Consider the following 24,589-nt stretch of genomic DNA (forward strand, 5'->3'; position numbering starts at 1 on the left):
AACGTAAAAATTAAATTGTCTGAGTCCTTAAGGCCAAAATGGGCTGAGTCCTTAAGGGGTTAATACAGAATGTACAAAAGATGACATCAATGCGTCATGTGAGACGCTTTGCATGTTCTAATCCAGCATGACAGTTCAGGGTCAGATAAGAAACAGGAAACGACGTATTTCTGTTCCATTTTCCCTCTAGGTATAGCCGGAGTAGTTCACTAGTGGCATCTCTAAGCCGGGCGATGCTGCTTTTCTTACCCGTTGTTTTGCTGTAAGTAACTGGCAGCAGTGAATGTGTTGCTGACAGCCTGCAATTAATGAGTCATTCAGTCTACGGCTCTCTAGAACGTGGCACAGCTCATTCCTGCTGTTGTCTTGCTTAGCTGACTTGCTGAATCTCCAGCACAGATGCTGCTTTTATGAAAAATATTCTTAATGGTGTATTTCAGTGAGATGAGCTTTGCAATTAATGTTTCGAAACACACATCACATAAATTTGCCACATCTAATTCTGGATCTTTCTATCTATATTTGTTGTCTGCATTTCCTGGTATTCCTGTAATTGAGCAAAACCAGGCTGCAATTCTGCTACCATTCCAAATCTGCTTTTAGCAAGTAAGCAACAAAAAACGAATAACTTGCATCTTGACATGTCAGCTAAAGAGGCGGTGAATCAGGAGCGCCAATCATCACGATATTGCAAATGTTACTAATAAGACTCTTCACTCAATGCCAATGACTTACCTGTCCATAACCAGATCATGGCACAAATAGGCACTAAAGCATCATTACTTTACTCAGTACTTTTGAGGAAAAAAGTACACTGGGGGAGATTCATCAATGCTGTCTATGTCCCACATCAATATAGACCAAACTACAGAGAGTTAGGCCGGTCTATTGTGCGCCTAATTTATCAAAAGTCGCACTGCTCTTGATAAATTCTGTGCATGATCTATGCTTTAGACTGTATTTAAACCTGCTCCAACATGGTCTGACATTTCAGCGTACTTTCAGCCGATGAGACTTGTCGCCGAAAAGTCGCTTTTGATAAATTCAGCACCATTGCTATCTAAAATAGACTAGAATGCATCATGTTCTAAAAATCCTCTAAAGCAAAAGTCGCAAAAAAGTCGAACATATTTAGACTGACTTTCTGGGCGACAAATTTAGACAGGAAAAATCAGTCTAAATCCTTTGATAAATCTCCCCCACTGACTGCTGTTGAAATCTATTATTCTAAGGCTGGGTACACACATAGGGGAGATTTATCAAAGGAAAGGTTTTCCAGTTGCCCATAGCAACCAATCAGATGACTTTTTTCATTTAGCAGAGGCCTTGTTAAAAATGAAAGAAGCGAGCTGATTGGTTGCTATAGGCAACTTTTCCTCTTGACAGGTTTTGATAGATCTCCCCCATAGTTTTTTGGCAGATAGTTTGGCATATAATATGCAAGAAAATAACCGACATAAAACGTTGTAATGGCTTTTCAAATACACCAAAATAAGTGACGTTCCTTCTGATCATATCACTTGTCAGATTGACCCAATTCAATCTGATTCAAGAAACATTCACTAGAGGGGAAGGTGGGGGGGGGGGGACACATTATACCTGATAGCACTGCAACAGTGGATATTATGGTGTGCTCTTTACCATCAGACTACTTTGGACCCTAAAGATAAGGTATTTTTGGCTTTTTCAATGTATTCTGAGAGCTGCAATTTTATTTTTTATTTGATATAATTTTTATTTTATATTTTATAATTTATTATTTTGGGTCTGATTATGACAACACTAAATATGTATATTTTTTTCAGGTTTTACAAATTTTACACAATAATAGCAAATTTTAGTCTTTCAAGCAAGGTTATTAAGAGTGTAGTCACACGGGAGCAGATCCACAGTGTATTTGATGCCGCGGATGCGCTGCCGACACACACAGAGTTATGGCAGAGCAATCTCCCTGCTGATGCTGCCGTAGCTCTGTGTGTGTTTGCTCATATCTGTGGATTTCCCGCCAGCAGTCACGAGCGGACACACAGAGCTAGGGTGGCAGCAGCAGCAGAAAGCTTTCTCTGCTGTAACTCTGTGTGTGCCGGCAACGCATCTGCAGCGTCAAATATACTGCGGATGCGCTCCCGTGTGTATAAACCCTTAAAGGGCTGAAATGGGCTAATAGGGCACTGTACGCTAAGGATGAGGTAACCTTTATTATTTGTTTCTGATATGCCATTATTCTGAAAAATGAATTGGTACAAAAAAGCTAATCAGGGGTTTGTTGCACTGGTTTGTGTTCCTTTACCCCAAGGTGCAGCGATTCCCCCACCCGCTCCTGAAAACGTCTACTGATGAATATTCATTCTCTGCAATGACATAATTCACGTCCACAAGCACAAGATTTGAGAGTGGCTGTGAATTACGTCACTGCAGAGGGGCGGATGAATATTCATTAGTGGGTGTTCTTATAGGAGCGACTGGGTGTATCTTGCACCTAGGGGGAAAATAAATGCTCCCAATGTATCAAACACCCTAATCTGCATATTTATAAAAATGATTTTTAAAGAAAAACAGTGAACTGGGGACATATGATAAAGGTAGGCTTATTATCACTGTACTGTTCTCTTTTTAGCCCATATCAGAAGCTTAGGATGGTCAAACCTGCCATTAGTTTCCCTTTAACTGCAATATTTTGAATACTGAAAAAGGGAAAATCCATCATCAATATAGGAATGGGTTCTTTACAGTAAGCGTGATGAAATTCCCTACTGAAAGAAGTAATGGCAATATTGATAATAAAGATGGTCATAAAATCTAAAAAAAAATGTATCACCAAGAACAAGTACTAAAACATAAGAGGAATCATCTATGTGGCTCTGTGGGGGAGGAAGGATCCAGATGTATGTGTCTTAAATAAATGTCCACAGGAGAGGACTGAAGCTGACGGATGTCTTTCTTCTACAAGCAGACAGTGCTGTTGAAGAGTTCACCTCAGTTCACACTCCTGCGCAGCACATCTAGAGGAGTGACAAGCAGACCGAGCAGAGAGGTGCGCTGACTGATCACCTTTTAACAGTGCAAAGTGCATGAAAAATCGGTAGAGGGTGTTGTGACCAGGCACTTAAAAGTCCGCTAAAGTAAAATCCATGGTAGCATATGCACAGGAGGTTACTAAGGCTAAAATCCTGACTTTATTTTAGAGTGAAAAAGAAAACAGCAGTTTACACAAGATGGCAGTATAACCAAAATTACATGACAAGAGGTGCAACGATGCTTCAGTAATTACACAGAAATAGAAGGCAATAGTACATTTATTCCTGCATCAAGCCCTAGCTTACCATTTATCATCTGAGGTTACACTGATGGAACCGAGATCAGAACGGCCGCATAAAATGGGAATTTACTACATACAGTATAATCTGTCCATCCATCCTTCTACACATATATATATATATATATATAATTTCTTTCTTTATTTCTTCAGTGAGTTTACTAATCAGTAATGAAGCACTTTTTCTATAAATTCTGTTTGTACTCTCCCATACAAGGTAAAAAGCGTTTATAGGAAAATTGTCACATTTCCTTTCATTTTCTGGTGTGTCATGACTCATTCTCTTCCCTTGCATTTACTTCTGGGAAAGCTGGGTAACATCCACTGTGATCAGAACAGCTCCCAAAGATCTGTCTGCAGCAGACTGAATGACAACTATGCCTAGTAATGTAGTGATATGTCTGCTGTATAAGTAGGCAAATGTTCTGACACAATTGTAATTGGTTAGCACCCAGATTTCCTATAAAAAGATTTAACTCTGAGAAGGCACCAATCAGGGCTTTACATGGACATGTGACATTTCTGTATTAAGTGCCGATTGGGGCCATCTTTGTGCCAAAAACTACATTGCAAAACTGTAGCAATTTGTTGTAAAATATGTATGGCTCTCCTATGCAGTAAATGGCTGAGCAGCACAGGAACAGCCATTTGCCACATTTGGAGAACTCATTGATGTTCCGCAGAGCTGAACAGCATGACTGGCTCGACAGCAACAAGATATGTGTTTCTCAGAACTACACTGCTGAAAAAATATAAACGGAACACTAAGATAACACATCCTAGATCTGAATGAATGAACTAATCGTATGAAATACTTTCATCTTTACATAGTTGAATGTGCCGACAACAAAATCACACAAAAATTATCAATGGAAATCAAATTTATCAAGCCATAGAGGTCTGGATATGGAGTCACACTCAAAATCAAAGTGGAAAACCACACTACGGGCTGATCCAACTTTGATGTAATGTCCTTAAAACAAGTCAAAATAAGGCTCAGTAGTGTGTGTGGCCTCCACGTGCCCGTATGACCTCCCTACAATGTCTGAGCATGCTCCTGATGAGGTGCGGATGGTCTCCTGAGGAATGTCCTCCCAGACCTGGACTAAAGCATCCGCCAACTCCTGGAAGTCTGTGGTGCAACGTGGTGTTGGTGGATGGAGTGAGACATGATGTCCCGGGTGGGCTCAAACGGATTCAGGTCTGGGGAATGGGCGGGCCAGTCCATAGCATCAATGCCTTCCTCTTGTAGGAACTGTTTACACACTCCAGCCACATGAGGTCTAGCATTATCTTGCATTAGGAGGAACCCAGGGCCAACCGCACCAGCATATGGTCTCACAAGGGGTCTGAGGATCTCATCTCAGTACCTAATGGCAGTCAGGCTACCTCTGGCAAGCACAGGGAGGGCTGTGCGGCCCCCCAAAGAAATGCCTCCCCACATCATTACTGACCCACGGCCAAACCGGTCATGCTGGAGGAGTTGCAGGCAGCAGAACGTTCTCCACGGCGTCTCCAGACTCTGTCACGTCTGTCACATGTGATCAGTGTGAACCTACTTTCATCTGTGAAGAACAAAGGGCACCAGTGGCGAATTCGCCAATCTTGGTGTTCTCTGACAAATGCCAAATGTCCTGCACAGTGTTGGGCTGTAAGCACAACCCCCACCTGTAAACGTCGGGCCCTCATACCACCCTCATGGAGTCTGTTTCTGACCGTTTGAGTGGACACATGCACATTTGTGGCCTGCTGGAGGTCATTTTGCAGGGCTCTGGAAGTGCTCCTTCTTGCACAAAGGCAGAGGTAGCAGTCCTGCTGCTGGGTTGTTGCCCTCCTACGGCCTACTCCACGTCTCCTGATGTACTGGCCTGTTTCCTGGTAGTGCCTCCATGCTCTGGACACTACGCTGACAGACACAGCAAACCTTCTTGCCACAGCTCACATTGATGTGCCATCCTGGATGAGCTGCACTACCACTTGTGTGGGTTGTAGACTCCGTCTCATGCTACCATTAGAGTGAAAGCACCGCCAGCATTCAAAAGGGACCAAAACATCAGCCAGGAGGCATAGGAACTGAGAAGTGGTCTGTGGTAACCACCCGTAGAACCAGTCCTTTATTGGGGGTGTCCTGCTAATTGCCTATCATTTCCACCTGTTGTCTGTTCCATTTTCACAACATTATGTGAAATTGATTGTCAATCAGTGTTGCTTCCTGAGTGGACAGTGTGATTTTACAGAAGTGTGATTGACTTGGAGTTACATTGTGTTGTTTAAGTGTTCCCATTATTTTTTGAGCAGTGTAGTTCAGACTGCTGCATATACTAAAGTGAGCAATGCCTAAAACATTTTTTCCTCAGTATTCTGTATCTGAAATAAAGTACCGTAAGTTATTTTGTATGAACTTTGGCCGACATTTTAAACGCAAATACTCTCCTCAAAAAAATGAAAAAGAAAGAACCCTTCAACTAGTGTACAGAGGAAATAATAGATCCATGCCAAATTGTCAGATAATACCTGTTAATTTTACTAGTATTTTACTTTTTATCATCTAATGTCCTAGGGTTCTGGCATTGTTGCCCCCCAATACAAGTGCCGCCACTAGTATCACATACTACATCTGTTTTTTGCATAGCCGGCTGCATCCTTTTCCTTCTGTTCTGCCTGTATTACCTATTGTCTGTTCAGTGTATCTTTGCTGCTAAGAGGGAAATCCCTGGGTCTCTTGATATTATTTTTACTTGTGGCTGCACTGTAATGGAGAATATGAAGGAGATGGGTGATGGTATTGAGGAGATGCAGAAGAAAGGCTTAGCTAGTGGTGATAGTACCACACACAGCATCACTGAAACAAAGTGAAAAATGTGGTAACAGAAGGGGTGCTATGTCTGATGCTTACTATCAGAACAACTTCAAGGGTGCAACATGTTGCACCCTTGGTATTAACTTTAGAGGCTTTACTGCAGAAAAGAGTCCACTTAAAGGGGTGTATAGATAAAGTAATAAGACCAAATGACAGACTATTTTAAGAGGCTGCTGCAAGTATATACAGTTATGTCCGTAAATGTTGGCACCCCAGAAAAAAAAAGCAAATTGGACATAACGTCACACCAAACTCCAAAAATGGGCTAGACAAAATTACTGGCACCCTTTCAAAATTGTGGAAAAATAAGATTGTTTCAAGCATGTGTTGCTCCTTTAAACTCACATGGGGCAAGTAACAGGTGTGGGCAATATAAAATTCACACCTGAAAGCAGATAAAAAGGAGAGAAGTTCACTTAGTCTTTGCATTGTGTGTCTGTGTGTGCCACACTAAGCATGGACAACAGAAAGGGGAGAAGAGAACTGTCTGAGGACTTGAGAAGCAAAATTGGGGAAAAATATAAACAATCTCAAGATTACAAGTTCATCTCCAGAGATCTAGATTTGCCTTTGTCCACAGTGCGCAACATTATCAAGAAGTTTGCAACCCATGGCATTGTAGCTAATCTCCATGGGCATGGATGGAAGGGAAAATTGATGAAAGGTGTCAACGCAGGATAGTCCTGAGCGTGGATAAGCAGCCCCAAACAAGTTCCAAAGATATTCAAGCTGCCCTGCAGGCTCAGAGAGCATCAGTGTCAGCGTGTACTATCCGTCAACATTTAAATGAAATTAAATTAAACGCTATGGCAGGAGACCCAGGAGGACCCCACTGCTGACACAGAGACATAAAAAAGCAAGACTACATTTTGCCAAAATGAACTTGAGTAAGCCAAAATCCTTCTGGGAAAACGTCTTGTGGACAGATGAGACCAAGATAGAGCTTATTGGTGAAGCACATTATTCTACTGTTTCCCGAAAACAGAATGAGGCCTACAAAGATAAGAACACAGTACGTACAGTGAAATATGGTGGAGGTTCAATGATGTTTTGGGGTTGTTTTGCTGCCTCTGGCACTGGGTGCCTTGAATGTGTGCAAGGCATCATGAAATCTGAGGATTAGTTTTTAGGTCCTATGAATATTTTGGTTATCCAAATAGGACGATTTGTGCTGGGGAAAGGACGCTAATCTGTGAGGATATCATTAGTCTATTATGATTACACATGAGCAACCTATATGTTTCTGTTCATGGTTTCTATATGAAATTGTTTATCCCTATAAAATTCCCCTGAGGAAGCGGGTGCCGTAAAGTTTTGTGCACACAAACACCCGCAGAAACGCGTCGGGATTAAGGGGTGCTCACATGACGCAGTTGTGTAAGATTAAACCCTATGTCATGTGGAAGTAAATCATGTGTATGGTTGCCTGGGAGGAGCAACAAGACATGGAAGATTGAACAAAGATGTGATAGTGATGCTTATATATGGACCGCGGAACTGCGGATTTGAGGTATTCTTAGCGTGAGGTGGACATTTTTATATAGTGATTTAGTTTATATTATTTGGTATCCACTTTAAGTTTGAGTGGGTAATTATTGTAAAAGTTATGTTTTCAAGCACCTATTCCTTTTGGGAAATTCTATATTCTAAAGTCTGAGGATTACCAAGGGATTTTGGGTCGCACTGTACTGCCCAGTGTCAGAAAGCTGGGTTTGCGTCCGAGATCTTGGGTCTTCCAGCAGGACAATAACCCAAAACATACGTCAAAAAGCACCCAGAAATGGATGGCAACAAAGAGCTGGAGAGTTCTGAAGTGGCAACAATGAGTCCAAATCTAAATCCCATTGAACACCTGTGGAGAGATCTTAAAATTGCTGTTGGGAAAAGGCGCCTTCCAATAAGAGAGACCTGGAGCAGTTTGCAAAGGAAGAGTGGTCCAACATTCCGGCTGAGAGGTGTAAGAAGCTTATTGATGGTTATAGGAAGCAACTGATTTCAGTTATTTTTTCCAAAGGGTGTGCTGCCAAATATTAAGTTAAGGGTGCGAATAATTTTGTCCAGCCCATTTTTGGAGTTTGGTGTGACAGTATGTCCAATTTGCCTTTTTTCCTCCCTTTTTGGTTTAGTTCCAATACACACAAAGGTAATAAACATGTGTACAGCAAAACCTGTGTTACTGCAATTCTTTTCTGCGAGAAATACTTCATTTCCTAGAAAAAATTCAGGGGTGCCAACATTTACGGCCATGACTGTAAACAAATGCCTGTACAGATAGGATGTCTACCTAAAAACCTAGAGCAACTGTTATATGCCCCATATGTACCCATTACCCCTGCCCTGCAGGATACACAATCCTTCAGTCATCATCTTCTGTGAAATTTCTTTGAGTTGTTTTCTTAGTTGCATTTGTATCTGGAAAGCTGGGTGACATTACAGCTATCATGTAGCTGCATCAGACTCCTGGCAGTCGTGTGGTTATACAGAAGTAAGGACTGTACTTCGAGACCAGATATTATTAAAGGGGGTCCAAATGTATTTAAAAAAGCGCTCAACAGCTGCTTGTGCACACAGCCATGTCTTCTGTGTGTGTACAGGGAAATTCAGGCCCATTATTACACCCACAATCACAATTCACAACATTTATATAAACTTTGTATTCTGCAGATCATATCACTACAATATACTTACATGCACTTTAGGTGTAGGTGGAAGTCCATTACTTATCGGCTTCTAAGACAAATCAGAAATCATATTAAAATCATGTAAAACTCAGTACAAACTGGTAAAAGGTGCAATTGGCATACAGTAAAGTGGTTCAAAACCTAAAGGGGTTGTATGGTTTATGAAAAAAAAAAAAGAGCCATATATGTTTAATATATAAAAAAAAACAATATTACTCATGTATCTGATTCCTCACTGACCCAGCAGTGGTAAATCAGCTATCACTGACAAAATATTAGTGGCCTCAGTGGTCATGTACTGGCATCACTGTGTCAGAGACAGCATGTGCCTACTGGAACCAATCACTGATCTTAGTGGTCACTTGTCATATTTACTGGCATCATGGCTCTGCAGTGACTCAGTAATATAAAATACGATCACTGAGTGGATACAGCAGTCAAGTGCTGGTGTTCGTGAAAGAAAGACCAAGGGGACCGCTGAAACACCAAAGCTTGATCAGTAGGGGATTGAAGAGGTAAGAAGTGTTTTTTTTTCTTTACAACATTTATTTATTTTCAGAAACTGGACAACCCTTTTAAGTCAACTGGTGGCAGAAAGTTAAAAATATTTGTAAATTACTTCTATTCAAAAATCTTAATCCTTCCAGTACTTATTAGCTGCTGAATGCTACAGAGGAAATTCCTTTCTTTTTGGAACACTGTTGACATCACGAGCACAGTGCTCTGGATTAAGATTTTTTTAATAGAAGTAATTTACAAATATATAAAGAATATATAACCAATCCTTCTAGGATTTTACCCCAAAGGATTGGTTATATAGAAGGATTGGTTATATATTCTTTATATATTATTTTATTCCCGGCCGTTGGGGTTTCAGCATATAACCAACCATATCCTCGGATTTTTGATTTGTGAGCTGCACACATTTCTCCTTTTTTTTACATAATTTACAAATATGTTTAACTTTCTGCCACCAGTTGATTTAAAAGAAAAAAAGTTTTCACCGGAGTACCCCTTTAAGGTCATACAATAAAAACTAAATTGACACTCCTAAATGTATTGTTGTACCAACACTTTGGCCCAGATTTATTAAACTGTGTGAGAGAAAAAAAAATGAGTGATTTTCCCACAACAACCAATCACGGCTTAGCTAACGAGCTCTGGTAGAGTGAAACCAGAGTTGTGATTGGCTGCTGTGGGAAAATCACTCCATTGTTTCTCACACACAGTTTGAAAAATCTGGGCCTATGTGTATATAACTAAAAGGCTAAATTCAGGTTTAGTTTATCATGGTATTATGAAAAAATATGGAAAAGTAAAATAAAGTTTTAACAAAACATGTAACATAGCCTAAAGGTGCTTGGAGAAGCAAGAAGTTTAGAGAAAAAAAAATCCCTGAACTGTACCGTATATACTCGAGTATAAGCTGACCCGGAAATAAGCAGAGGGCCCCTAATTTCACCCCAAAAACCCAGGAAAAGTTATTGACTCTACTATAAGCCTAGGGTGGGAAATACATCATCCCCCCCCCCTGTCATCATCTACACCCCCGTCATCATCCCCCCCTTCATTATTACCCTGTCATCATCCCCCCCCTTCATCATCACCTCCTGTCATCATCCCCCCCTTCATTATCACCGCCTGTCATCATCCCCCCCCCTTCATCATCACCGCCTGTCAATCCAGTGGTCTTCAACCTGCGGACCTCCAGATGTTTCAAAACTACAACTACCAGCATGCCCGGGCATGCTGGGAGTTGTAGTTTTGAAACATCTGGAGGTCCGCAGGTTGAAGACCACTGGGGCCTTCGTCATCATCCAGACCCCCCCCCCCCCCTTTAGTTTTCTACTCACCTCCCCTCGGTGGGAAGGAAGGGTGAGCTGGTCCGGGCCATCTATGCTGCAGGGACCGTCCGGTGGGGAGGGTTAGTCGTTCCGGGCTGTCCATCTTCACCGGGCGGCCCTCTTCTCCGCTCCGGGCCCGGCCCCGGACTAGTGACGTTGCCTTGACGACGACGCACAGGGACGTTCGTGCGCATGGACGAATGTCCCTGTGCGTCGTCGCCAAGGCAAAGTCACTAGTCCGGGGCCGGGCACGGAGCGGAGAAGAGGGCCTCCCGGTGAAGCCCGGAACGACTACCCCTCCCCACCGGACGGTCCCTGCAGCATAGATGGCTGGGAGTTGTAGTTTTGCAACATCTGGAGGTCCGCAGGTTGAAGACCACTGAGAAGGGATTGACAGGCGGAGAGTTCACTCGAGGGGGGCATTTTCAGCAGGAAAAATTGTGCTGAAAAACTCGGCTTATACTCGAGTATATACGGTAATTATTTGAGCCATGTTCACACAATGCAGCAGATATTGACTTCCCTAGCAATGTTAATTGGGAAAATTCACAGCAAATCTGTAGCATGTGAACATACCCTAGGGAGAACTTTAAACTGCTGGCTTTGTGCAAAAGTTTTGGTGGTGTAAGCCTTACCGGAACATCTTTCTTTTCTTTTCGTGTAGGCACACTTAGTGACTTGGAAATCCGGCTATCTAACTGTTGAGGAAGTGAAGACGTGTCCCGTTCTCCATTCACTTGAAATGAACCCAGTCCATTACCTGTAAGAAAGAAACTGTTTCTAAATTGACACATAAAATACAGGGTGATATCAAAAAAATATATTTGTATTAAATATTATTACACAAATAAATGATCTGCTGACACAAGAACAGCAGCACTGGTGATCTGCACATGAGATTACCTAACACATTTGGTTTGCTGGGTGGTAATCGTGGAGGGGGTGGTCTCGGAGGTACGTAAGAAGCAGGCCGTGCTGGGCTTTCTGAAATAGGACATCTTTTGATCGTTCCTTGGTTATCGTCTTCAGAAGCACTTGACTCTTGGGGTATGAATATTGTTTTCGGCTGCAAAAAAAAAAAAAGAAAATCAAACAAAAATAATATATGCCAATCTTATACTATGCTGTAGAATCTGCTGTTAATCTGTGTGGTGTGGTGTCCTTTTCCAACCATTAACATTTATCCCTTATCCATAAGGGATGGGTGTATGATCTGACTGCTGGGACTCCTACCATCTTGAAAATTGGAATGGAAGGCTGGATATGTATACATGCTGATCCATGAATGCTTTAATTCTTTTTACTGTAATCCATAAATAGGTAATTTCTTCCAAAAACAGCATCACACCTTTCCTCAGGTTGTGTGTGGTATTACAACTTGGCTCCGTTCACTACAATGGAACTGAACGGCAATACCACACAGCAGATGGACAGGTGTGGTGCTGTTTTTGAAGAAATCTGCTCTGATTTTCTAATCCTGGATAAACCCTTTAAGCCTCAGAACAAAGGCCTGCATATTACTACTATGTCACCGACATAAATGGAAAGTGCTTTTAGACCACCTGCTGAAGACTTAAAAAACGCATAAAGGTCTAAAAGTTAAAACAAGAATCCTTGGTAGTACATCTCTGTCAGCAGCTCCCAGAAGCTGTGAGGTATTATCACAAAGCATCAGCTCTGTTCTGGTTACACAAGTAATGAGAAATGGCCAACATTTATCACAGTATCGGAAAATACCAGGCAGCACTGAGCGCAAGACACCGTACAAATGCATCTCTAATGTATTATATATAATCTCGTACATATTGTATATAGCATTAGATGGATTAAAATTGTAAGCAACTACCGTATATACTCGAGTATAAGCCGACCCGAATATAAGCCGAGGCCCCTAATTTCACCCCAAAAACCAAGGAAAAGTTATTGACTATAAGCCTAGGGTGGGAAATACATCATCCCCCCCTGTCATCATCCAGACCCCCGTCATCATCCCCCTTGTCATCACCCCCCTTGTCATCATCCCCCCTGTCATCATCCCCCCTGTCATCATCCCCCCTGTCATCATCCCCCCTGTCATCATCCCCCCTGTCATCATCCCCCCTGTCATCATCCCCCCTGTCATCATCTCCCCCCCCTTCATCATCACCGCCTGTCAATCCCTTCATCAGTGGTCTTCAACCTGCGGACCTCCAGATGTTGCAAAACTACAACTCCCAACATGCCCGGACAGCCGATGGCTGTCCGGGCATGCTGGGAGTTGTAGTTTTGCAACATCTGGAGGTCCACAGGTTGAAGACCACTGAGAAGGGAGTGACAGGCGGAGAGTTCACTCCAGTATAAGCCGACGGGGGTGTTTTCAGCACGAAAAATCGTGCTGAAAAACTCTGCTTATACTCGAGTATATACAGTATTGAAACTTTTGAATGTATGAGTAAAGTTAGATAGTAAGAACGCTTCTAGAGAACAATACCCACACAATACAACATATGATGTAGCAAAATCTAACAGAAACCCCCACTGTAGGCCTCCATATGAGACCAGTGGCATACAAAGGTAAAAAGGGCCCTGCAGAAGTCTGTGGGTACCTTATTGTGGCTAAGTAACTATCTTGGAGGTAGTACAACGCTGTAATACTTTAGGGTGTATAAGGCCTATCCGAGTGTACTGATCCCATCATCCTCTAGGTCACTGTGTAACTGGGTTTATTTTTACAAAAAACAGCACATCCAGCACAACTATGGTTAAGAATGTACATACCAATGCTTTGGAAATAGGGACATTAAGAAATCAGGGGCTTTCAGCAAATGCCTTGGAGTCAGCTCTAATTCCAATTCCTTCCCTTTTTTCTCCTAGAAAAGCCAGTGTTACTTACAGTCTCTGTCTCCCAGGCAGGGGGAATATTCCGGAGCAATGTGTGTGATGGAAGCCCATGCACATAGAGCTCCGGGCGCTCTGTTCTATTTTCTCTAGGACAAGCGGCTAATGCACATTTTTGTGCTTGATTTGTTCTTAATTCATTAATCTCATCTTTAAATGTTTAGAGGTAAATAATAGACGCAGGAAGAGAGGACGAACTAGCACGAAACAGCTAGAAATGTCAATTTAGCAATGGGAAAGGAAAGCAAAATGTTCAGTCTCCAGGCAGTTTCCATTGCAAAGGAGTGGAGCAAATCTGAGAAGAATTGATGTAATGATCAGTGGAGACTGCTGGGCACCACAGTGAACTGTCAAGTCCAAGTTTGAGGTCTACATATGTTCTATTTTATCAGACTGATAAAGCTGTACACTTTTTTTTTGTATTGCTGTAGATATGCCAGTGCACCTTTACTACATTGTATTTGGAGATGGCACATGCACATGCTCACTATGATTAGAGACTCATGACTGGACTGAATCTGTAAGCACAAGACTCTAAAGACTCACTGAAATGTAATTCTTAAAAGGTAACCTGTCACACTGGTTGTGCAGTAGAAGACTTCAATGGTTTGGGAGTCCACAAGACCCAATATAAAACTTGTGGGAACAGGTGGTTTTTAGGCTTAAGCGGGCGGTCACAGAAAATCCAGTGGGTCCCATAAACCTCTGAAATGGCACAAGGGGGTGATGAAATGGTACAGGAGTGTGATGAAATGGTACAGGGGGGTGATGAAATGGTAGAGGGGGGGGGGTGATGAAATGGCACAGGGGGGTGATGAAATGGCACAGGGGGGAGATGAAATGGCACAGGGGGGAGATGAAATGGCACAGGGGGGAGATGAAATGGCACAGGGGGGAGATGAACTGGCACAGGGGGGGTGATGAACTGGCACAGGGGGGTGATGAACTGGCACAGGGGGGTATGAACTGGCACAGGGGGGGTATGAACTGGCACAGGGGGGGTATGAACTGGCACAGGGGGGGTATGAACTGGCACAGTGGGGGTATGAACTGGCACAGGGGGTATGAACTGGCACAGGGGGTATGAACTGGCACAGGGGGGGGTATGAACTGGCACAGGGGGGGGTATGAACTGGCACAGGGGGGGGTATGAACTGGCACAGGGGGGGGTATGAACTGGCACAGGGGGGGGTATGAACTGGCACAGGGGGGGTATGAACTGGCACAGGGGGGGGTATGAACTGGCACAGGGGGGGGTATGAACTGGCACAGGGGGGGGGTATGAACTGGCACAGGGGGGGGGTATGAACTGGCACAGGGGGGGGATGAACTGGCACAGGGGGGGGATGAACTGGCACAGGGGGATGTATGAACTGGCACAGGGGGATTATGAACTGGCACAGGGGGATTATGAACTGGCACAGGGGGATTATGAACTGGCACAGGGGGATTATGAACTGGCACAGGGGGATTATGAACTGGCACAGGGGGATTATGAACTGGCACAGGGGGATTATGAACTGGCACAGGGGGATTATGAACTGGCACAGGGGGATTTGAACTGGCACATGGGGGGTATAAACTGGCACATTGGGGGGGGGATATGAACTGGCACATTGGGGGGGGGTATGAACTGGCACATTGGGGGGGGGGTATGAACTGGCACATTGGGGGGGGGGGGTATGAACTGGCACATTGGGGGGGGGGTATGAACTGGCACATTGGGGGGGGGGGTATGAACTGGCACAGGGGGATATGAACTGGCACAGGGGGATATGAACTGGCACAGGGGGATATGAACTGGCACAGGGGGATATGAACTGGCACAGGGGGGATATGAACTGGCACAGGGGGGTATGAACTGGCACAGGGGGGATATGAACTGGCACAGGGGGGGATATGAACTGGCACAGGGGGGGATATGAACTGGCACAGGGGGGGATATGAACTGGCACAGGGGGGGATATGAACTGGCACAGGGGGGGATATGAACTGGCACAGGGGGATATGAACTGGCACAGGGGGGATATGAACTGGCACAGGGGGGATATGACCTGGCACAGGGGGGATATGACCTGGCACAGGGGGGATATGACCTGGCACAGGGGGGATATGACCTGGCACAGGGGGGATATGACCTGGCACAGGGGGGATATGACCTGGCACAGGGGGGATATGACCTGGCACAGGGGGGATATGACCTGGCACAGGGGGGATATGACCTGGCACAGGGGGGATATGACCTGGCACAGGGGGGATATGACCTGGCACAGGGGGGATATGACCTGGCACAGGGGGGATATGACCTGGCACAGGGGGGATATGACCTGGCACAGGGGGGATATGACCTGGCACAGGGGGGATATGACCTGGCACAGGGGGGTATGACCTGGCACAGGGGGGTATGACCTGGCACAGGGGGGTATGACCTGGCACAGGGGGGGTATGACCTGGCACAGGGGGGGTATGAACTGGCACAGGGGGGGTATGAACTGGCACAGGGGGGGTATGAACTGGCACAGGGGGGGTATGAACTGGCACAGGGGGGGATATGAACTGGCACAGGGGGGGATATGAACTGGCACAGGGGGGATATGAACTGGCACAGGGGGGGATATGAACTGGCACAGGGGGGATATGAACTGGCACAGGGGGGATATGAACTGGCACAGGGGGGATATGAACTGGCACAGGGGGGATATGAACTGGCACAGGGGGGATATTAACTGGCACAGGGGGGATATTAACTGGCACAGGGGGGATATTAACTGGCACAGGGGGGATATTAACTGGCACAGGGGGGATATTAACTGGCACAGGGGGGATATTAACTGGCACAGGGGGGATATTAACTGGCACAGGGGGGATATTAACTGGCACAGGGGGATATTAACTGGCACAGGGGGATATTAACTGGCACAGGGGGATATTAACTGGCACAGGGGGGGATATGAACTGGCACAGGGGGGGTTATGAACTGGCACAGGGGGGGTTATGAACTGGCACAGGGGGGGTTATGAACTGGCACAGGGGGGGTTATGAACTGGCACAGGGGGGGTTATGAACTGGCACAGGGGGGGTTATGAACTGGCACAGGGGGGGTTATGAACTGGCACAGGGGGGGTTATGAACTGGCACAGGGGGGGTTATGAACTGGCACAGGGGGGGTTATGAACTGGCACAGGGGGGGTTATGAACTGGCACAGGGGGGGTTATGAACTGGCACAGGGGGGGGTATGAACTGGCACAGGGGGGGTATGAACTGGCACAGGGGGGGTATGAACTGGCACAGGGGGGGTATGAACTGGCACAGGGGGATTATGAACTGGCACAGGGGGATTATGAACTGGCACAGGGGGATTATGAACTGGCACAGGGGGATTATGAACTGGCACAGGGGGGTATGAACTGGCACAGGGGGGTATGAACTGGCACAGGGGGGGTATGAACTGGCACAGGGGGGGTATGAACTGGCACAGGGGGGGGGTATGAACTGGCACAGGGGGGGGGTATGAACTGGCACAGGGGGGGTTATGAACTGGCACAGGGGGGGGTATGAACTGGCACAGGTGGGGTATGAACTGGCACAGGGGGGGTATGAACTGGCACAGGGGGGGTATGAACTGGCACAGGGGGGGTATGAACTGGCACAGGGGGATTATGAACTGGCACAGGGGGATTATGAACTGGCACAGGGGGATTATGAACTGGCACAGGGGGATTATGAACTGGCACAGGGGGGTATGAACTGGCACAGGGGGGTATGAACTGGCACAGGGGGGTATGAACTGGCACAGGGGGGGTATGAACTGGCACAGGGGGGGTATGAACTGGCACAGGGGGGGTATGAACTGGCACAGGGGGGATATGAACTGGCACAGGGGGGATATGAACTGGCACAGGGGGGATATGAACTGGCACAGGGGGGATATGAACTGGCACAGGGGGGATATGAACTGGCACAGGGGGGATATGAACTGGCACAGGGGGGATATGAACTGGCACAGGGGGGATATGAACTGGCACAGGGGGGATATGAACTGGCACAGGGGGGATATTAACTGGCACAGGGGGGATATTAACTGGCACAGGGGGGATATTAACTGGCACAGGGGGGATATTAACTGGCACAGGGGGGATATTAACTGGCACAGGGGGGATATTAACTGGCACAGGGGGATATTAACTGGCACAGGGGGGGATATGAACTGGCACAGGGGGGGATATGAACTGGCACAGGGGGGATATGAACTGGCACAGGGGGGGATATGAACTGGCACAGGGGGGTTATGAACTGGCACAGGGGGGGTTATGAACTGGCACAGGGGGGGTTATGAACTGGCACAGGGGGGGTTATGAACTGGCACAGGGGGGGTTATGAACTGGCACAGGGGGGGTTATGAACTGGCACAGGGGGGGTTATGAACTGGCACAGGGGGGGTTATGAACTGGCACAGGGGGGGTTATGAACTGGCACAGGGGGGGTTATGAACTGGCACAGGGGGGGTATGAACTGGCACAGGTGGGGTATGAACTGGCACAGGTGGGGTATGAACTGGCACAGGGGGGGTATGAACTTGCACAGGGGGGGGTATGAACTGGCACAGGGGGGGTATGAACTGGCACAGGGGGGGTATGAACTGGCACAGGGGGGGGTATGAACTGGCACAGGGGGGGTATGAACTGGCACAGGGGGGGGTATGAACTGGCACAGGGGGGGGGGGTATGAACTGGCACAGGGGGGTATGAACTGGCATAGGGGGGGTATGAACTGGCACAGGGGGGGGTATGAACTGGCACAGGGGGGGTATGAACTGGCACAGGGGGGGTATGAACTGGCACAGGAGGGGATATGAACTGGCACAGGAGGGGATATGAACTGGCACAGGAGGGGATATGAACTGGCACAGGAGGGATGAACTGGCACAGGGGGATTATGAACTGGCACAGGGGGATGTATTAACTGGCACAGGGGGATTATGAACTGGCACAGGGGGATTATGAACTGGCACAGGGGGATTATGAACTGGCACAGGGGGGTATGAACTGGCACAGGGGGGTATGAACTGGCACAGGGGGGTATGAACTGGCACAGGGGGGTATGAACTGGCACAGGGGGGTATGAACTGGCACAGGGGGGGGTATGAACTGGCACAGGGGGGGTATGAACTGGCACAGGGGGGGTATTAACTGGCACAGGGAGGGTATTAACTGGCACAGGGGGGGGTATGAACTGGCACAGGGGGGGGTATGAACTGGCACAGGGGGGTATGAACTGGCACAGGGGGGGTATGAACTGGCACAGGGGGGGTATGAACTGGCACAGGGGGGGTATGAACTGGCACAGAGGGGGTATGAACTGGCACAGGGGGGGTATGAACTGGCACAGGGGGGGTATGAACTGGCACAGGGGGGGTATGAACTGGCACAGGGGGGTATGAACTGGCACAGGGGGGTATGAACTGGCACAGGGGGGGTATGAACTGGCACAGGGGGGGTATGAACTGGCACAGGGGGGGTATGAACTGGCACAGGGGGATGTATGAACTGGCACAGGGGGATGTATGAACTGGCACAGGGGGATGTATGAACTGGCACAGGGGGATTATGAACTGGCACAGGGGGATGTATTAACTGGCACAGGGGGATTATGAACTGGCACAGGGGGATTATGAACTGGCACAGGGGGATTATGAACTGGCACAGGGGGGTATGAACTGGCACAGGGGGGTATGAACTGGCACAGGGGGGTATGAACTGGCACAGGGGGGTATGAACTGGCACAGGGGGGTATGAACTGGCACAGGGGGGTATGAACTGGCACAGGGGGGTATTAACTGGCATAGGGGGGGTATGAACTGGCACAGGGGGGGTATGAACTGGCACAGGGGGGTATGAACTGGCATAGGGGGGGTATGAACTGGCACAGGGGGGGTATGAACTGGCACAGGGGGGGTATGAACTGGCACAGGGGGGGTATGAACTGGCACAGGGGGGGTATGAACTGGCACAGGAGGGGATATGAACTGGCACAGGAGGGGATATGAACTGGCACAGGAGGGATATGAACTTGCACGGGGATATGAACTTGCACGGGGGGATATGAACTGGCACAGGGGGTTATATGAACTGGCGCAGGGGGTTATATGAACTGGCGCAGGGGGGGTGATAAAATGGCACGGGGGTAATAAAATGGCACGGGGGTAATAAAATGGCACGGGGGTAATAAAATGGCACGGGGGTAATAAAATGGCACAAGTGGGTAATAAAATGGCACGGGGGTAATAAAATGGCACAAGTGGGTAATAAAATGGCACAGAGGGAGCTATCACTAAAAGATTGACAGAATGTTTGCGGGAGTAGGCGGATTAGGACACATATTGCAGGAGATGTCAGGAGTGGAAAATATTGCAAGATGTAGATAATTGTCAGAAATTAAGCAGGAGGGGGAATAAAAAATAAATAAAAAAAAGTCTCGCACAAGGCTCTACTCTGTAGTCTTCTCTGTTGAGCCTCAAACTAGATTCCTAAGCCCAGAACAAACAGACATTATAATAAACAAAATATAAAAGTTATGCTGAATCTTTTCCCACAAAATTATATCAGTCTGCTCAACTCCTCCTGCTCTATAACATGATACCCACAGATAGTATTGTATGACCAATGTGTCAGGTTCCCTTTATGTGGCCCAATGGTCAGCTAGTATTTCTTCTGTAAGGACTTTATACTGTTAAGTGTACCTGTCATCAACAAAAACTTTTTATATAATGTAGATAATACCATTATATGTATATTTGTAATATACATTGGTTAAAAAATGTGTATATTTTTGTCCCTGCAGCTATTGCCTTTGTGTCTCTATGAGGAGTCCAAATACAGGAAGTGAGGGTGGACAAGCAGGGTTCTGTACACTGAGGCTCTGTGACATACTATGGGCTCACACATGAGGATGATTGACAACCCAGGAGCCTGTACAGAGCCCTGCTTGTCCCGCCCTCACTTCCTGTATTTGGGCTCCTCATAGAGACACACAGGCAATAGCTGCAGAGACAGCATTTTTTTCACCCAAAATTATATACATTTTTTAACCAATGTATTTTACAAATATACTTATAATGATATTATCTACATTATCTAAAAAGTTTTTGTTGACGACGGGTACACTTTAAATAAATAAAAAATGCATAATGTGAACTTAGGACCCTCTATAATGACACAAAACGCACAGTAAACGAGTGCCAATCTTGTAGATCAGCACTCGATCACAAAGGATATTACAAGGCTTGACAATCGAGTGGGCAGGGATGACCAACGACTGCTGAATCAATTGTGTGGGCCCATGCTTCTATCATTTGTTGGACACATATCCCCTATTACAGGGGTAGGTAAGCGGGCATGAGACAACAATTTTACCTGGCAATAAGAAATGATCAGCCACAAGTGAGCATTTGCTTGTTTGTCAGCTGATCACTGGCCCTACTACACAGGACAATATTTATCGATAAATGCCCTGTGTGATTGGACCCTATGGCTGTACCAGAGGCTATGTAAGGGGTGTGTCAGGCACTAATGGCATAAACTCAATCTTAAATCATTATTCTTTTTTCCCCATATTTGTACACACACAATTACAGAGTGAAGAAATTTATGTTCTTATGGAATATTATGAACAAACCAGTAACAGCACTGACCTTTGGTGGTAGAGGAGGTGGCACCTTGGGTTTTATAGTGGAGCTGAAAAATTAGGGACAAAGCACAAAAAATATACATTTAGATGTAGGCATAAGTACATGGTCTAGGCTTACAGAACAGAGAAGACCTGCAATTGCTTCACGAGTTAATAGGGATCATGTAACAAAAAACTATGCATACAAAACAATGTATAGTTATGTAATAGCATACCCCCCTCTACAGTACAGTTTAGAATACAAGATATTTGTCATTTACTTATCTGGTTATACATATTTTAAGGTCTTTAGAAGAGGCACAAAACAGCATCATAATTTACAGTTAATTTGGAATAAGGCTTTTTCCATATCACTCTGTGTGAACAGAGATTTGTAAAAGCCTATTCAGTAAAGTACTATTAAACTGAATGTATTTGAAATGTATTATTGAAGACAATTCACATGCAAAGCAATGATGTTCTTTTTACGGTCTGCATCAACATTCATGAGTACAGAATATCAGATACTGACATCTCAGAGCTTCATATGGGCCATAAAAGCATGGTCCATATTGCTGTGTTAACAGTCTGTATTTAGGATGCCTTTACTTTATCCCGGAGACAGCTGCCATTTGATTTACAGGAACTGTCACAATAAATATCAAAATAAATGAAAAAAAGAATATCTTGCCTCTTCTAAGCTCTGAGAAGATTCTTTTGCAGATAAATGTATCTTACGAGAATAACCTATATATTCCTGCCTCGGCAGAGAAAGAACACCATGTAATGCTGTAGCAGGAAATGTGACACTTAAGATCTATGTGCCCTTAAGAAATTACTCCAGGGCAAAGTGTGCTCCCAAGCTGTTCCTTCTTTTTCTCTCGGTGAAGACAAGCTCTATTAATCTTGACCTGGACTGATGAAAACAATTCTCTTCATTCCCAAATATGCAACCAGAACCAGGATCGCTCAGTATTTTCTGCTCATATTTAGCACGAACACAATAGTATATGAGCTTGAGGGAAACCTGACAAACTATTCATACCAGCTTAGTAACAAGAACTTTTAAAGAAAATATTGGACGGTGTTACTATAAAAAGAAAAAAATGGAGAGCAGTAACAAAGCCAGAAATTCTTGTAAACTGAACAAACAAGTGCCATTGAGCCTCTTAGTTTGTTTTAGAGATAAAATATTATGTACCATTCATAGCAGGCACGTCTTTGCGCTGCTCCAGTACGGTCAGTCTCCGACAGTAGTTGCACACTAAGCTGTGGTTATTCTGCATCCTCAGGTTACAACAAGGACAGGACAACGTGGCCATTGACTTCATGTGATGTAATGTCACTATTGAGGTAAATATACTGAGACTAGTGTACACACAGACCTGATTGACATACATAGAAAGACAAAAAGGTACCCGCACTCAACACAAGGAAACAGCAGACCAACTTCTATGGCATCGCGGACAGATCCGACTTCAGGCTGACAGCAGGGCGCAAAGTTTCGCGCAAATCGCGCTTCTTCCGGCCTCGTTTACGAGGCCGGAAGAAGCGCAATCTGCGCGAAACTTTGCCGGCAGTTGCCTCCACTCTGAGCGCCCTGCTGTCAGACTGAAGTCGGATCTGTCCGATATGCCATAGAAGTCGGTCTGCTGATTCCTTGCGGTGAGTGCGGGTACCTTTTTGTCTTTCTATGTATGCCATTGAGTGACTTCGGGGTTTCTTGGTTCCCAGCACCTCCGGACCCACAGGCATCAGGACTCCGCGTTGCCACAGTGACAGAACGCTAGCCTCCACAGTACATGCTGACATAATTGGTCTTTCTCCACAGTAGTGCCCTCTAGCTTGTTTAGTTAGTACAGACCTGATTGAGACTGTATAGCACCAATGCTAAATCTGTAAAAGGCTCCCATACCAACCAAGAGTTTGGAAGAGTGTCTGCTACCTCTGAAGCCTATACAGCTATGTCAGATGGTTTACTGCAGGCTGTGATCTGTAAAAGGGCAACAAACTAGGGTCCATCACAAAATAATCTGTGTGGGCTCAAGTACCTGCAAAATAATGGCCAGGGGCCTAGTAACTTTTTATCAGAAGTTTTCCTATAAAAGTAATCTGTGGCTGAGGTCAAAGAGCCTATGAGATGCAACATAGAAGCAGCACCTTCCAATTTCAGATAAGTCCATGCCTGTGTCTGGAGCTCCACCATGCTGGACCAATCCATTCAGTGCCGAAACTACAGACGGTCTTAGCATTTACTAGTGTAAAGAGGATCCCATTACTCACTGAAGTCCTTGAGTTTTTGAATGTTTTATACTTGCTGTACAAAATTGAGTGTGAATAACACAAATTTACTTGGACAACACAAGAACTTTTGTGAGTAAGGTGATCCTTTTCACACTAGGAGATGTTTAAGAGTCTGTCCATAGTTCCTACCAATTGAAGCCAATGGGTAACAAAAACAGCTGCAGAAAATATGCAGCAAAATACGGCACGTCTGACCCTACCCTAAAAGTCAATGGGTTGTCTGTGTAGTGCAGAACAGGTCCCTCAGAGAACAGATGGCTCTTTGTAACTGCTCTCCACTGTGGACATGAGATGAGGATCATGAACAGATTTCCCACGTCTATTAACTCAAAAATACCTAATAGGGTATATAAAAAATGTTTTCTTTTTATTTCTTTTTTTTTTTTTGTTAAAAAGTATCATATGTCTATTACATTGCACCAATAATAATTAAATGCCTATAAATAGCACTGATTTACAGTTTGGGGCCAACAGACTAACTGCAAAAGGCTACTGCAGGTGATGACTTTTAGGGGGTCTATACCAAGACATAAAAAATGAGACCTGCTGTAATTTATGCCATACCTTGCTATAATTTTTATGTTTGGATCATCCCTGTTTATTATTGCAATTTTTTGTATTCTACAAACCGGTGTACCTCTCCTCTACCTCTCTCCGCGGAAAAACATGAGGGCAGAACAGCCATCTCAATTAAAAGTTAAGTTAGTCAATCGCCAGGAGTATCATTGGTTGGAAAACATTTGAAGCTTAGCACATAAAAAGCCAGATAGCACAGACCAAGCTGAAACAAAACCACCAGGAGACAGAGTAGAACGGATAGCATGAGGGAATGTGACATGGCTACAGAAGTCACACACAAGATCCACAACTGAGTATTCCCATAAAAGGTGTTAGAACTAACATGGAGATCAGCTGCCTAGCTCTGAAGATACAGATATGTATGGATTGGTCTGTAGGCCTAGATCAATGTATTTCCTCTGTTAGTAGCAAAGGCTAAGAAAAGGAACAAGGTAGATATATGAATGGAAAAAATAAAGCTAA

At 45.3% G+C, this 24,589-nt stretch overlaps 1 protein-coding gene across 8 annotated transcripts in view; it reads right to left on the reverse strand.

The window, feature by feature from the left end:
* MAP4K3 (mitogen-activated protein kinase kinase kinase kinase 3) overlaps positions 1-24,589 on the reverse strand; it is a 302,519-nt gene that overhangs the window by 41,097 nt on the left and 236,833 nt on the right. For all 8 annotated transcript variants that reach the window (XM_056567508.1, XM_056567505.1, XM_056567504.1 and 5 more), the window contains 4 exons: positions 21,270-21,312; positions 11,605-11,767; positions 11,337-11,461; positions 8,865-8,906 (listed from right to left, as the gene is read on the reverse strand). In XM_056567508.1, coding sequence (XP_056423483.1) covers positions 8,865-8,906; positions 11,337-11,461; positions 11,605-11,767; positions 21,270-21,312 — 373 coding nt within the window. The remainder of the gene's footprint in view (positions 1-8,864; positions 8,907-11,336; positions 11,462-11,604; positions 11,768-21,269; positions 21,313-24,589) is intronic.

The sequence above is a fragment of the Hyla sarda genome, chromosome 3 (assembly GCF_029499605.1).
Source record: "Hyla sarda isolate aHylSar1 chromosome 3, aHylSar1.hap1, whole genome shotgun sequence".
In the NCBI taxonomy this organism is placed as follows: Eukaryota; Metazoa; Chordata; class Amphibia; order Anura; family Hylidae; genus Hyla; species Hyla sarda.